The sequence below is a fragment of the Rhinopithecus bieti genome, unplaced genomic scaffold (assembly GCF_001698545.2).
Source record: "Rhinopithecus bieti isolate Rb0 unplaced genomic scaffold, ASM169854v2 scaffold_23276, whole genome shotgun sequence".
In the NCBI taxonomy this organism is placed as follows: Eukaryota; Metazoa; Chordata; class Mammalia; order Primates; family Cercopithecidae; genus Rhinopithecus; species Rhinopithecus bieti.
In genome coordinates, this window is record NW_016810868.1 from 962058 (window position 1) to 973991 (window position 11934).

An 11934-nucleotide genomic window follows, 5' to 3' on the forward strand; every position below is an offset into this window, starting at 1 on the left:
CGTGGGGCTTGGGCTGGGCCGGGCCTCACAGGGCAGCCTGTCCACCGGGGCTGTGCTGTTCCTCTCCATGCAGAGGCCGAAGGCTCCACAGTTGCTGCTGTTCTCCCTGGTCTGGGGAGGGCAGGGAGGACTCAGTATGGGCTCAGTGGGCAGAAAGAGGTCAGAGGACTGAAGGCGAGGGTGGGTGGGGCGGGATGACTCAGCAGGTGGGAGGTTGGGGGTCAGTGAGGGCCTGGGGTTGGGTGCCTCACCGGCTGCCCCATGGTGCCGCACCATTGCTTAATGAGGCTGCGGTTGGTGGCGTTGTCTGTGGCACTGCTCATGATCACGTCGGAGTCCAGCTGGGGGCCAGAGGGGTCGTGAGAATGTGCTGGACCCTCCCTCAGGGCTCACCTGCGGCTCTGGTGCCCATGGGGTCCAGCCCAGCCCTGCCCACTGCTGCCCTCTCCTCCCCTGTCCCAGGACAGGGCCCAGACCCTCTGCTGACCCTCCATCAGGGCAGGACCACCTCCGCCTCCTCCCATCCGGCCTGTTCAGGCTTTCTGGGCAGGGGCGGCGGCCGTCCTCACCTGCACGATGAGGTGTGTGAGCGTCTTCGTCAGCACCTTGAGGATGTCGGGTGCCTGTGCCCCGGGCGACAGGCTGGCAGCACCCAGGGCCAGCTCGCTCAGCCTCTCCAGCAGGGCCGTGGCGCTCTCCAGTGGCAGCAGGACCAGCACTGTGAGCCAGTTGAAGATCCCATGCACCGCCGAGCCACTGAAAGCCCTGTGGCCGCAGAGAGTAAGCGGGGTCAGGCGGTGGGCCTGGGCTGCGGCTGTCACTGCAGCCCCAGCCCAGCCCTTCCACCGGCAACTCACCTCTGAAATTCATCCCGGTTCCCTGACTGCGCCATTGAGACCAGGGTGCTGGTGATGGATGTGCCGACGTTGACACCCATGATGATGGGTACAGACGCCCGGACAGTCAGCACTGCTGGTGGAGGGGCTGAGTCAGCCTGCGGCCCACCCTGCCCCCGCCACCACCCGGGGAGGGAGGGTGCACGCACACTTAGCAGCCACCATGCTGACTACGATGGAGGAGGCTGTGCTGGAACTCTGCACCAGGGCTGTGACCAGCACGCCAATGACCAGTCCAGCCACAGGGTTGGACAGCACCACATTGTCCTTGAAGATGTCTCCGGCCACTTTGCCTACACCGGCAAGAAAGGTGCGCTGAGGCTGTGGAGGGCTGGCTGCCCGCCCCGCCCTGGGCACCTGCCCGGTCACTCACTGCCCAGCAGCTGGAAGGCGGAGCTGAGGACGTCCAGGGAGCAGATGAAGAAGTACAGGCTGCCGAGCAGCCCGCAGGCTTTGAAGACGCTGCCGGCCACGCGGCTCAGTCTGCCGGCCACACCGAGCTCTGAGGACACAGGGCAGGCTGTCCCTGGCTGGCCCTCCACCCTGACCGGTCTCCCTCCCAGACCCCTCATCCTCCGCCCCCTCTCTCCTCCGTCTCCAACAGGGCTGGGTCCCACTTCCTCCTCTTCCGTAACCCCCAGGGCAGGGCCTGGGTCCCTGCCTTTCCAGGCCCTTGGGACCCTCCCTCGAAGGAACAGGAGGGGAGGGACGGATAGGCAGAGGTGGCCAGTTTGCTCCAGGACAGAACAGACGCCGGGTTGAGGGGCATGTGTCTCCCCAGAGAGGGCCTGCATGGTGGGGTTGCCCACGCACAGCCTGTTTGGGCAGGCCCCACCCTGCTCTGTCTCCCCAGTCCCGTGGGGGACAGAGGCCTGCCAGCCTGCTACCCCCGGAACCTCCAGACCCACCTTTCCAGGGCTGGCTTGTGTCCTTCAGCTGAGAGAGGGCCCAGGGATCTGTGTCCCCCTCCTCCAAGACTGGAGCAGAACTGGAGGTCCCTGCAGAAGTGGAATTGAGTGTGGCTGTTTCCAGGACTACCTCCCTCCAACTGGGGGCACAAGGGCACAGGCCAGAGGAGGGGCTGAGGCGTAAGAGGCCTGGAGTGCGGGACAGAAACAGAACGGGGAAGACGGGGCTCCAGCTGGGCTGGACCTGAGGGGAGGTGTCATGAGCCGTGTGGTTTCCCTGGGAGGCCCGCAGGAAACCTGGCCTGTCTCTGCTCAGTGCCTGGGGGGTGGGTGGTCAGACTGGTCAAGGCCTGGGTCATGGGGGCCGCTGGTACCTTCATTCCTCAGAGTCCTGTCCACTAGGTCAACTGCGTCCAGAGTGGGGTGGGGGACCTGGCTGCCCGGGAGGGAACTCGGCATGGATTTCGGGCAGGGACAGACCCAGGCCCAGGCCCGGATCTGCTGGGGGAGACGCACGTGTCAGAGACATTTCCCCATGCCCCAGCCCTGGCTTCACAGGCTGGATTCACGCCCCAGGTCCCCTGAACTGAGCCCTTGGCCACCCTCTCTCCCTCCCCACTGCAGGCCTCAGTGACCACCTCCCTTCCTCCATCCCCAGGGTGATGGCTACAATGACCTCAGGCAGTTGTCAGGGGAGCCCAGTCCAGTTTCAGGGGTAGACTCGAGGGGGCCCCGGCTCCCCGGTTCCCTTGCTGGTCCTGACTGTAAGGCCTGGCTAGTGCCGAGGGTGCAGGGTGCCAGGGCTCAGGCTGGAAGTGGCCGTGAGCTGGGGAACCTGAAGACCTCTCTTATCTGGTGTCATCGGGGACACTGGATGGTCCCGACTTAGACTTTGGCATTTGATACTAAACAGTAACGTCTCGGCTTGATAAGGGCCCCACACCCTGGTGATGGGGAGCAGGTGGGGTCCTCACACCACCTCAAGGCTCCTGGCCCCGAAGCTGCTGCCTCCTCAGCCTCCTGGGCCTGGTCACCCCACCCCTTGGGCCCCCCACCTGGACTCCTCCACCTAGTGCCCTGGGCTCAGGTCCAGGCGTCCTCTGCTTCAGCCTCCCTCCTGCTGCCCAAGCCTGGCGTCTCTTCCCGTTGGGTCCTGGAGGCTTAGGATGGGGCCCAAGCCCTGGGCCTGGAGGCCACCCAGCCTCAGCCTCACTGTCCCTGGGCCCCAGCCTGGCCCTAGGAGCTCCTACCTGTGTGGGTGGTGAGGGGCACCTGCAGGGAGGAGGCACGGGGTGGGAGCAGTTGCAGGTCAAAGATCCCCTGATCGTGCACATGATCTGCTGGGTACTGAGCCCATTAATGTTTACCCAACAGCCCAGGTCCCCATGGGGGTTCCCCCCGGCCCCAAGGGCCTTAGGCCTCGTCCCTGTCCTGTCCCTCTGTGACCAGGACCTCCAAACCCCAGCCCAACCCTCCCAGAGTGGGGCTTCTCCCAGGGGTGGGCTCCGAATTAGGCCAAGGGCACTGCAGGGCGGGGCACCTGCCCTTGGTACTGGGCATCTGCAGCAGGCATCCGTGTGACCCAAGAGACACACCACACCCAGCCAGGCAGGATGCTAGAGCATGGCTGGGGCTGCCCAGGGGTCGGGAGACGCCAGCCCCCCACTTCCATGCATCTCAGGGCTCCCCAGACCTTTTTTTTTTTTTTTTTGAGATTCGCTCTTGTCGCCCAGGCTGGAGTGCAATGGCACGATCTCGGCTCACCGCAACCTCTGCCTCCCAGGTTCACGCAATTCTCCTGCCTCAGTCTGCCGAGTAGCTGGAATTACAGGCATGAGCCACCATGCCCGGCTAATTTTGTATTTTCAGTAGAGACGGAGTTTCTCCGTGTTGAGGCTGGTCTCGAACTCCTGACCTCAGGTGATCCGCCCGCCTCGGCCTCCCAAAGTGCTGGGATTACAGGCGTGAGCCACTGCGCATGGCCGGGGCTCCCCAGACCTTCTTAGGGTCATCCCCGCCACCGGCAGAGCAGGGGAAGGAAGCCCTTTGCACCAGGTGGTGGTGGAGGATGAGCTTTTTCATGTAGCCAGGGAGGGCACCCAGTCCGAGGTCAGAGGGTTCAGATCCGGGTTCAGGGTAGGGTTGGGCCCAGCAGGCTGTTAGCGGGCTCGGCCCTGGTATAGCTGGCAGTCTCCATCTGCAGAGGGAGGAGGACAGAGCCCCCCAAGCCACATTCCCCACCCACTGCCTGGCCCAGCGCACAGCTCTCCTCAGCAGAATCCCAGCTGGCCTGAGCGCCTGTGGGGTGTCCCCCAGGAGGACTGGGCCTCTTCCTGCCCTGGGGTGTGGGACAGCTCCCCCGGAGGAGGCTCACCCTGCCTAGGGGCTGCTGGTGCCCTGCTCTGCTTGCCGCCCAGCCCCCGCTGTGTGCGTGGGGACTTTGCCCTGGAGAAGGTAGAAACTTCTGGGTGTCCGCTCAGCAAATTCTCTTCAGTCTCCCTCCTGCGTCTTTGCTCTGGGGGTGGGGGCCACACTCCTTCCCTGGGGCTCCCAAGTGACAGCTCCTTCCAGTCGGTGTGGGGGGTTACAGCACTGACTTGGTGGTCACTGCTGTCCACAGTCTCTGGCCCCAGTTCCGGCCCCGGCCCCGGCCCCTCAAAAGGGTCTGTGTGGTGGCTGCTGGGAGCCGGGAAAGGTTTAGCCAAGGATGAGATCAAGTGGGCTGTGAGACCGCAAGCAGGCCCCACTGAGACGTCCTCTTTAATGCCCTCATGGCTTCATGCCTGTACGAGACCCTCCCGGAACTGCGCCTGACACACAGTGGGAAGTCCATGAGCTTTGTTGAGTGGGTGAATTCACAGGGCTGCCGTGCAGGGCAGGGAGGAAGGAAGTGGTCTTGCCACCCTCCTGGTACACCCTGGGGATGTCTGTGGGAGAAGGGAGACCTGCTCTGGGCAGCCCAAAAGGCATAGCTGGATCGGCCCTGCCCCTCCAGCCTGCAGCCCAGGCCTCTGGGACTGGCCTTTGCATCCTCTTGGGAGCCATCCTTTGCGCTGCATCTAGGCCCAAGCCGGGCTTGCCACCCACTCAGTCAGCAGTGTCCTCACCAGGCACACCCGGTCGGGCTAGTCTGGGGTCTGGTAATTGTGGCCAGGACAGGTGGGAGGTCACTAGCCTCCTGCGGAACCTCCCAGCCCCCAACCTTAGGCTGTGGCCTGGGATGACACCACCCTGCTGGGCCCCACGGAGCTGCGTACAGGACGCTACTGCCAGGTTGTTCTGAGTGGGCTGAGCCCATGATGGTGCATGGTCAGGGGTTCCAAGGCAGGCATTTCCCCTGCAGGGGTGGGAATGGGCAGAGTTCAGACCTCAGGGCTGCCTAGGGGTGGGCAGCAGAGACTGCCACAGCCCCAGCAGCAGTATCTGGGTGGGGGGAAGTGGGTCTGGGGACTCAGGGCAGGGCACAGTCCAGCTGGCTGCTGAGTGATACTGCTGCCTTTGAGGGAGGTGAGGGGTAGGGGTTCCAGTCTTGCCGCCTCCCGCTCAGCCTTGACCACCAGGAAAGCAGCCAGATCCAGGTCCAGCACGGGCACCCCTCCACGAGGCGTGGGCGTGCTCTGGCGGCACTGCGGACAGGGGATCCAGCGCTGCTCGGGTGCTGGGGCGTCCAGTCGCTGCACACACGCCTGGCAGAAGGTGTGTGCGCAGTAGAGGCGGCGGGGCAGGTGCCGGGAGAGGTCATAGGCTGAGCAGCAGATGATGCAGCCTCTCCTGCGGGGGCCCCTCTCCTCCAAGTCCTGGGGGCCCTCTGGCTGCAGCATCCTGCCAGAGGGAAGCCAGCAGTGGACATCCCACCTCGGGGACCGTCTGCCTGCATGGGGTGCTGGCCCCAGGAGCCCACCCCAGAGGTCAGGCGCTGGGTCTGTGGGGCTGGTGCATCCAGACCTGGGAGGGAGGGTGGCACCAAGGCATAGGCAGACACCAGGGTCTGCGCACCTCTGGTTCATGTGGGCGCCAGCCGGGCAGGCTCCTGTTCCCGCAGGACCCCCCTGGCCCAGCCCCGGGCCCCCACCCTCCCAGCCAACCTGAGCCCAGGCCTCTTACCTGTGTGGGCTCTGCTGGGCGGCTATGCACAGCCACAGGGTGGCCGGAGAAGGGGGTGGGGACCCAGGGCGCCCTGCGCCTTTCTCCTGGGTTGCATTACTGGCCTTGCACGGGAGTCAGGAGAGAGGCAGGTGGCCAGCTGTGGCGGGCGTGGGCTCCCGTTTCAGCCACAAAGCCTTGAAACTAGATCTAACGGCACCACCCACTTGCAAGAGATAAGGTGCCCCTCTGCCCCCTGCCCACCCCCTCCTGTCCAGACCCAGCCAGCTTCTGCTAACACCTCATCCAGGTTGACCTTGCGGTCCATTCCCCCACTCTCAGGCCTTCTCCCCATGCTCATACCCTTCCTCACGCTCAAAACCTCCCTCACCCCTCCTCTCCTCCTCCCCTCCCCCTTCCTTACCCTCTCACTCCCTTCCCCTTTCCTCCCTCACCCTTACCCTCCCCTTCCCTTAACCTCCACTCCATACTGGAATGTTTTCCTGCCTTGGCCTCTGCTCACATCTCCTCCTCTAGGAAGCCTGCCAGGGTTCCCTGCTGGCTCAGAGCCCTCTGCAGACTTTGCCGCTCTGTTTGTCTGTGGATCTGTGTGGCTAGCTTCTCAACCTCACCTTAGTGCCCACCGGACGGCAGGGGGCTGCACCAGTCCGCATGGCCTCCAGGTGGCGCACCAGCTCCGTGTCTGGGCATCCCCGCTCCCTGTCTGGGGATCCCCGCTCCCAGTCCGGGACCCCAGACAGCTCCAGTCGCCTCCTTGGTGGGCAGCTCCCAGCTGCTCTGCCCGTCTGCAGCCTCCAGGCCACCACGGGAGGCCCAGGTTCCAGGAGGTGCGATCAGTGTGTCCACACCGGACCGCAGGCAGAGCAGAGTTGGGGGACCAAGAAGGGTTGGAACGGGTGGGCAGGATCACAGGGCCACTCATAGCCCTGCTGGGTGGAAGCAAACAGCCCCTCCTCACCCCTGCCCACCTTCTTGGCAGTCTGCCCCCAGGACTGGTCAGACAGGTTCCCGTGGCTGGCCTGGGTGCGGTCACCCTCCGGTGGGGGCCAGCAACGGGACAAGGCGGGGAGCCTGGCATGCTAAGTCCTGGCACAGGATCAGGGCAGTGACCCATCCGTCCCACGCCTGGAGACCTCTGCATGCCACGCGCCTGCCCTGCCCTGCTGTGGGGCCGGTCACCATGCGTCAGGGAAGGGCTGGCACGGCGTGAGGACCCGTCTGTCCTGCGTGGCCAGCTCGGCTGCCGCCTCCTCCCCTTGTCTGTGCCCTGCCCGGAACACCAGGGCGTCCTAAGCTGGCCTCAACACTCACTCCCTGCCTGGCATCCTAGCCTACAGTGGTGAGGCAGTACCTGTGCAGAGCAGCCTAGCGCCTCGTGCTCAACCCCAGAGAGGCCCCCGCCCTGCTCAGACAGACCAGGAGACGGCCTGGAACCCATGGCCCCAGCCTCCTCCTGCCTCGTCCTCAAGGGCTGGTCCAGGCCACCTCCTCCTGGAAGCCCAGGCCCTGAGGCAGGACAGCAGGTGTGCAGGAATTAGATATTTCCTGGGAAACTAGAAAAACATCCCAGCCAAGGTTGGGAGGTGAATCACCAGTGGGCAGGGTGTGGTCCTGGCTGTCTGGGCTCTCCTGTCCTGACCTTCCACTCCCTGAAACCTGCAGCACCTGTGCCGCACCCACCACCCTCCTGCCAACACGCTCCTCCTCTTGGAGGCCTTTCGTGGGGTCCCCCCAGTTCTGTGCGCCGCAGCCTCCTGCTGTCCGACCCATGGACTGACCCCAGCCAGCTCAGTCTCAGCCTCGGCCCCAGGGAGCGCAAGTCAGCTCACATCCAGACCTGGCTCAGCCAGGGCCGTGGACACACTGCAAGCCCCCATGCAGCCTCTGGACAGACCCGGGACTTGCAGGCCAGGGGAGAGTGTGGATGTCATGAGGCAGTGGTATCCCTGTCCCCGCAATGTCCACAGTGACTGTGTGTGTATGTGTCCTCGGGCCTGCATAAAGGGGCAGATGCCTTGTGTCCAGCTACAACCCCCTCCCAAAGGAGCCTGCAGCAAGGAAGAGTTGCTGGGAGGAAGATCACCCTGCTTTATTGCGTGGACCTTAAGATAATCAGGAGTGTCCCTCTCCAGCCAGGGCCTGGGATTCCGTTTCAGGAGCTCGGGCTGAGCGGCCACCTTCCTGGTGGGTCTGTGCCCCAGTCCCTGGTGGGAAGGGGCTGACGCCCATGACAACAGCCACCCCGAATGTCCGGGCACTGCCTGAGTCACCTTTGCTGAGGCCTGGGTCCTGGCCCTGGCAGGGTGGGCTGGGCTAGGAGACGACACAGCAGCAGCAACTGTGGCAGCGGCAGAAAGGGGGGCAGTGGCAGCAGCGGCAGCAGGGGCAGCAGCAGCAGTGGTGGGCGATGTCATCGCCACGCCCCACAGGCGGAGGCCCGGCATAGGTCAGTCCGGCCGGGCGCTGACTGCTGTTGTAGGGGTTGCCAGGCTGTTGCCAGGCCTGATGGTTCTGGATGGGGGCAGCCCTCTGGTCACCCTTGATGCCCTTGGGCCCTGGGACCTCAGTCGGCTGCACGAGGCGGGTTGGCCCCGGGGCACAGGGCCCCACTGGCAGTGGCTGCATCTCTGAGGATGAGGAACAGGAGGAAGCCACTTCTAACTGCTGCCCCAGGTCAGGCCGCAGGTGAGCCCGGGGGATGGTGATGTGGGCATATGGGTTCTTGACGACCATCTCTTGGGGGTCCATGGTCCAGCCTGCAGGGGGTGGGCAGAGAAGACAGATACGGACTCAGTGGAGTAGGAGGCTGCCCACGAGCCTGCGGCCCAAGAAAGCCCCCACCCAGGAGCAGCATGCCTTGCCCTAGGCCAGCATCCCCAAGGCATCAGTGCCTGGGGTGCTGTCACCTCCAAACGTGTGTGCGAGGCTAGTGTCATCGGTGTGAGCCAAGTGTCAGTGAGCAGCAAGGGCCGGTGTCTCCCAGCTGCCACCCCTGCCAGGGATCCTCCCCTCCCCTGGCGGCACTGGTCCTGGGATGGAGCTGGGAATGGCAGGCGGAGGCTGAGAGATGGGAGAGAAGGGGCTGACCCTGCAGTGCCCCTGCGTTCAGGGCAGTCCCGGCGGCTGAGGGCTCACCTGTGGTGGCAGCGTGGCAGTCTGTCCTCTCGGTCTTCTGAGCTCTATGTCCCAGTGCCTGAGTTGAGCGACTGGCAGCCGCCTTTTCCCTCCTTGGGAGGGGTGGGGCAATGGGGCGGGGCTCAGAGATGGGGTTCCCAAGATCCCAAGAGGCCTCAGCAACTGGAGCACAGCAGCTGGCCCACTCCTCGTCCTCAGGTGGGCGGCAGCCCAGGCCTGGGCTTTGAGGGGCACTGCCAAACTGGTGACTCAGACCCTCACATCCGGGGCATGGCCGGGGCCCTAAAGGGCATCTGCAACTTGCCAGAGAGGAGGGCAGGAGGTGAGCCTGAGGTCATGGCTCTGGAAAGGAAGTGGGGTGAGGCCCTCAGATTCCCGGGCCTGCAGTCCCCAGCCATTGCTCACACATCTCAAAGCCCCAGCTGAGGCAGGGCCTCTAAGTCTCTGAGCCTCTACTTAGCAGAGACCAAGATGTTTGAGAGCCTTAGGCTCTTGGAGGCTTTCTGCTTTTTTAATTTTTTGAGATGGAGTCTTGCTCTGTTGCCCAGGCTGCAGTGCGGTGGCGTGATCTTGGCTCACTGCAACCTCTGCCTCCTGGGTTCAAGTGATTTTCCTGCTTCAGCCTCCCGAGTAGCTGGGATTACAGGCACCCACCACCACGCCTGGCTAATTTTTTGTATTTTAGTAGAAACAGGGTTTCATCATGTTGGCCAGGATAGTCTCAAACTCCTGACCTCAGGTGATCTGCCTGCCTCGGCCTCCCAAAGTGCTGGGATTACAGATGTGAGCCACCACGCCCGGCCGATTTTGTTTGTTTGAGACAGGGTGTCACTTTTCCATCCAGGCTGAGGTGCAGTGGCATGATCTGGCTCACTGTGGCCTCAACCTCCTGGGCTCTAGTGATCCTCCCACCTCGGCCTCCTGAGTAGTTGGAAGGACTACAGGTACACCACCGGGCCGGCGGATTCTTCATAGAGACGTAGGACGTAGGTCTCACTATGTTGCCTAGGCTGATCTCAAACTCCACCTCCCAAAGTGCTGAATTCCAGGCGTGAGCCACCGTGCCCAGTGGCTTTTCTGCTTTTTTCACTAATAAAAGTGTTTGATTTGCACGTTTTGTCACAGGTCTTATCTTACAATCAATGACACGGGCTTTAAACACTACTGACGTTTTAGCTCATTTCTCAAACTGCAGTTACTCTCTGGCTGGCGGGCGTGGGGCCACACGCGTCCCCCCAGCGTCCTCACCCTGGGCCCCCCGCCTCCAGCCGAGCACCGGCGCAGGCAGGGGTGCAGCGGGCACCGGGGAGTGCCGCGGGGCGACCCTTGGGGCCCAGGGGAGCACCAGGAAGGGCGGCGTCCAGTCAGACGTGGCCTGTGTGGGGCCAGTCAGACCGGTCGGGACATGAGTTCAGGCAATCCGGCCCCGATTTGGGGAGAACTGGGTGCTCCTGGGGACCCAAAACTTAAGAGGCCGGATACGGAGGTCCACTGCGCAGGCGCCGGAAGCCCCGCCCACTGCTCTGCCTGCCCCTTGCGTGGCGCCTATGGCGCATGCGCTAACAAGGCAGGGCAGGCCGTGGAAATTTTATTTCCCAGAAGCCTCCGCACTCCAGGGTTTCCCGAAAGACCCGGTTCGGATGTGACCAAGACTCGGCTTGGGGTTCCCCAGCTCTGAACGGCGGAGCTGAAAAGTCCGGGCCTGGGGGGCGGAGCCTCGTGGTGGGGCAGGGCCTCATCCTTACGGGGCGGGGTCTCGCGGAGGGGCGGGGCCTGTGGCCTGGTGCTTCCTCGGGCGCGCGCCGGGTCGGCGAGCAGAGCCTGCGGCAGCTCCCGGCCCTCTCCAGGCCCAGGCTGCCTCAGTTGCCCCACCATCTTGCTAGGGCCCCGTAAGGACTCCTCCAGCAGCGCCCCTGTCACCCGCACAGCTCTCCCTATTGCTCTTCTGAGTGACACTAGCCCGAAGCCCCACGGAGGGTCCAAGCCAGACCCTATGGACAGGGCCGCTCCTCCAGCCTGTTTTGCCCACGCGAGCTCCTGCACCAGGGGCACCGTCCCCTCTGAGCTCAGCACTCTGCAGGCCCTGGGGCTCTGCCTAGAGCAGGTGCGGTCTGGCCAGTCCAGCGGAGAGAGGAGCTGAAGGAGGCCAGGCTGTTCAGGGCCAGCTGCGGGGCCAGAGCTGGTCACAGCGTGGCAGCGGAGGCCCTCGAAGCCCTGGTCCGCTGCCCCACGGTGACCAGCAAGCCCGAGGGCTCCACAGACAGAAGGCGAACCCAGGAGGGCAGGGAAGCCCCGGGTGAGGAAGCGGAGAACCCCGGGCCTGCGCGCTGGAGTGCGGGAGGCCACCCTGTCTGGGCAGGTGCGGTCCTCAGGGCCGCCTGCGCCCCGCACTGGGCTGCCAGCCTGTCCTTCGCGCACTCCCACCGGACCCATCCGTCCACCGGCGTTGGCCCTCTGACCCGCTCCGCCCGCCCCGCTCTTGCCCCTTAGGGTCACAGCACCCTCTCTGAGCTGCGGCACCGGGCATGGGCGGAGCTGGAGGACTCGGGGACTTCCCATGGGGCGGGGGGCGGGAGCAGGCACCGGTGGGCCCTGGAACCAGCTCTCCTGGGATCCACCGCGCAGGTCCCCTCCCTCTCCCTCCAGCGTCCTGAGGCCTCCTAGTGTGAGGGAGGAGAACAGCCGGATTCCCCTCCTGAATTTGGAGGCGGGAGGCTTGACCAGGACCCAGGGTCAGCCTGGAGAGAACTGGGGAGACGCGGGGTCCTGACCCCACGCAGTCCGCCGGCGAGGGCGACGCCGGGAGCGGACCGAGGGGCGGCCGGGAGGCTGGCCCCGCCCCGCAGACCCCGCGCGGGTCCCCAGACGGGGGGTGGCGCTGCGGGCGCGGG

At 64.6% G+C, this 11934-nt stretch overlaps 3 protein-coding genes across 8 annotated transcripts in view; all 3 read right to left on the reverse strand.

Moving 5' to 3' along the window:
• Window positions 1–3244, reverse strand: part of SLC34A3 (solute carrier family 34 member 3) — a 6177-nt gene extending 2933 nt beyond the window's left edge. The window contains exons 1-9 of one of the 6 annotated variants that reach the window (XM_017893029.1): window positions 3055–3239; window positions 2179–2305; window positions 1805–1894; window positions 1270–1398; window positions 1046–1189; window positions 858–969; window positions 570–765; window positions 252–341; window positions 30–111 (exon numbers count right to left, since the gene is read on the reverse strand). In XM_017893029.1, coding sequence (XP_017748518.1) covers window positions 30–111; window positions 252–341; window positions 570–765; window positions 858–969; window positions 1046–1189; window positions 1270–1398; window positions 1805–1894; window positions 2179–2305; window positions 3055–3138 — 1054 coding nt within the window. In that variant the 5' untranslated portion in view covers window positions 3139–3239. The other 5 variants (XM_017893027.1, XM_017893026.1, XM_017893025.1 and 2 more) reach the window with 5 other exon arrangements.
• A 1383-nt stretch (window positions 3245–4627) lies between these two features.
• RNF224 (ring finger protein 224) lies at window positions 4628–6860 on the reverse strand. Its single transcript, XM_017893030.1, has 2 exons — window positions 6520–6860; window positions 4628–5626 (listed from the first exon to the last, which is right to left on the reverse strand). Exons 1-2 carry the CDS (start codon window positions 6828–6830, stop codon window positions 5167–5169), a joined length of 771 nt encoding a protein of 256 aa, XP_017748519.1. The 5' UTR covers window positions 6831–6860; the 3' UTR covers window positions 4628–5166.
• Window positions 6861–7976: 1116 nt separating this feature from the next.
• On the reverse strand, window positions 7977–9648 carry CYSRT1 (cysteine rich tail 1). Its single transcript, XM_017893031.1, has 2 exons — window positions 9044–9648; window positions 7977–8664 (listed from the first exon to the last, which is right to left on the reverse strand). The coding sequence occupies exon 2, from the start codon at window positions 8654–8656 to the stop codon at window positions 8222–8224; it is 435 nt and encodes a 144-aa protein (XP_017748520.1). The 5' UTR covers window positions 8657–8664; window positions 9044–9648; the 3' UTR covers window positions 7977–8221.
• Window positions 9649–11934: the final 2286 nt, after the last annotated feature.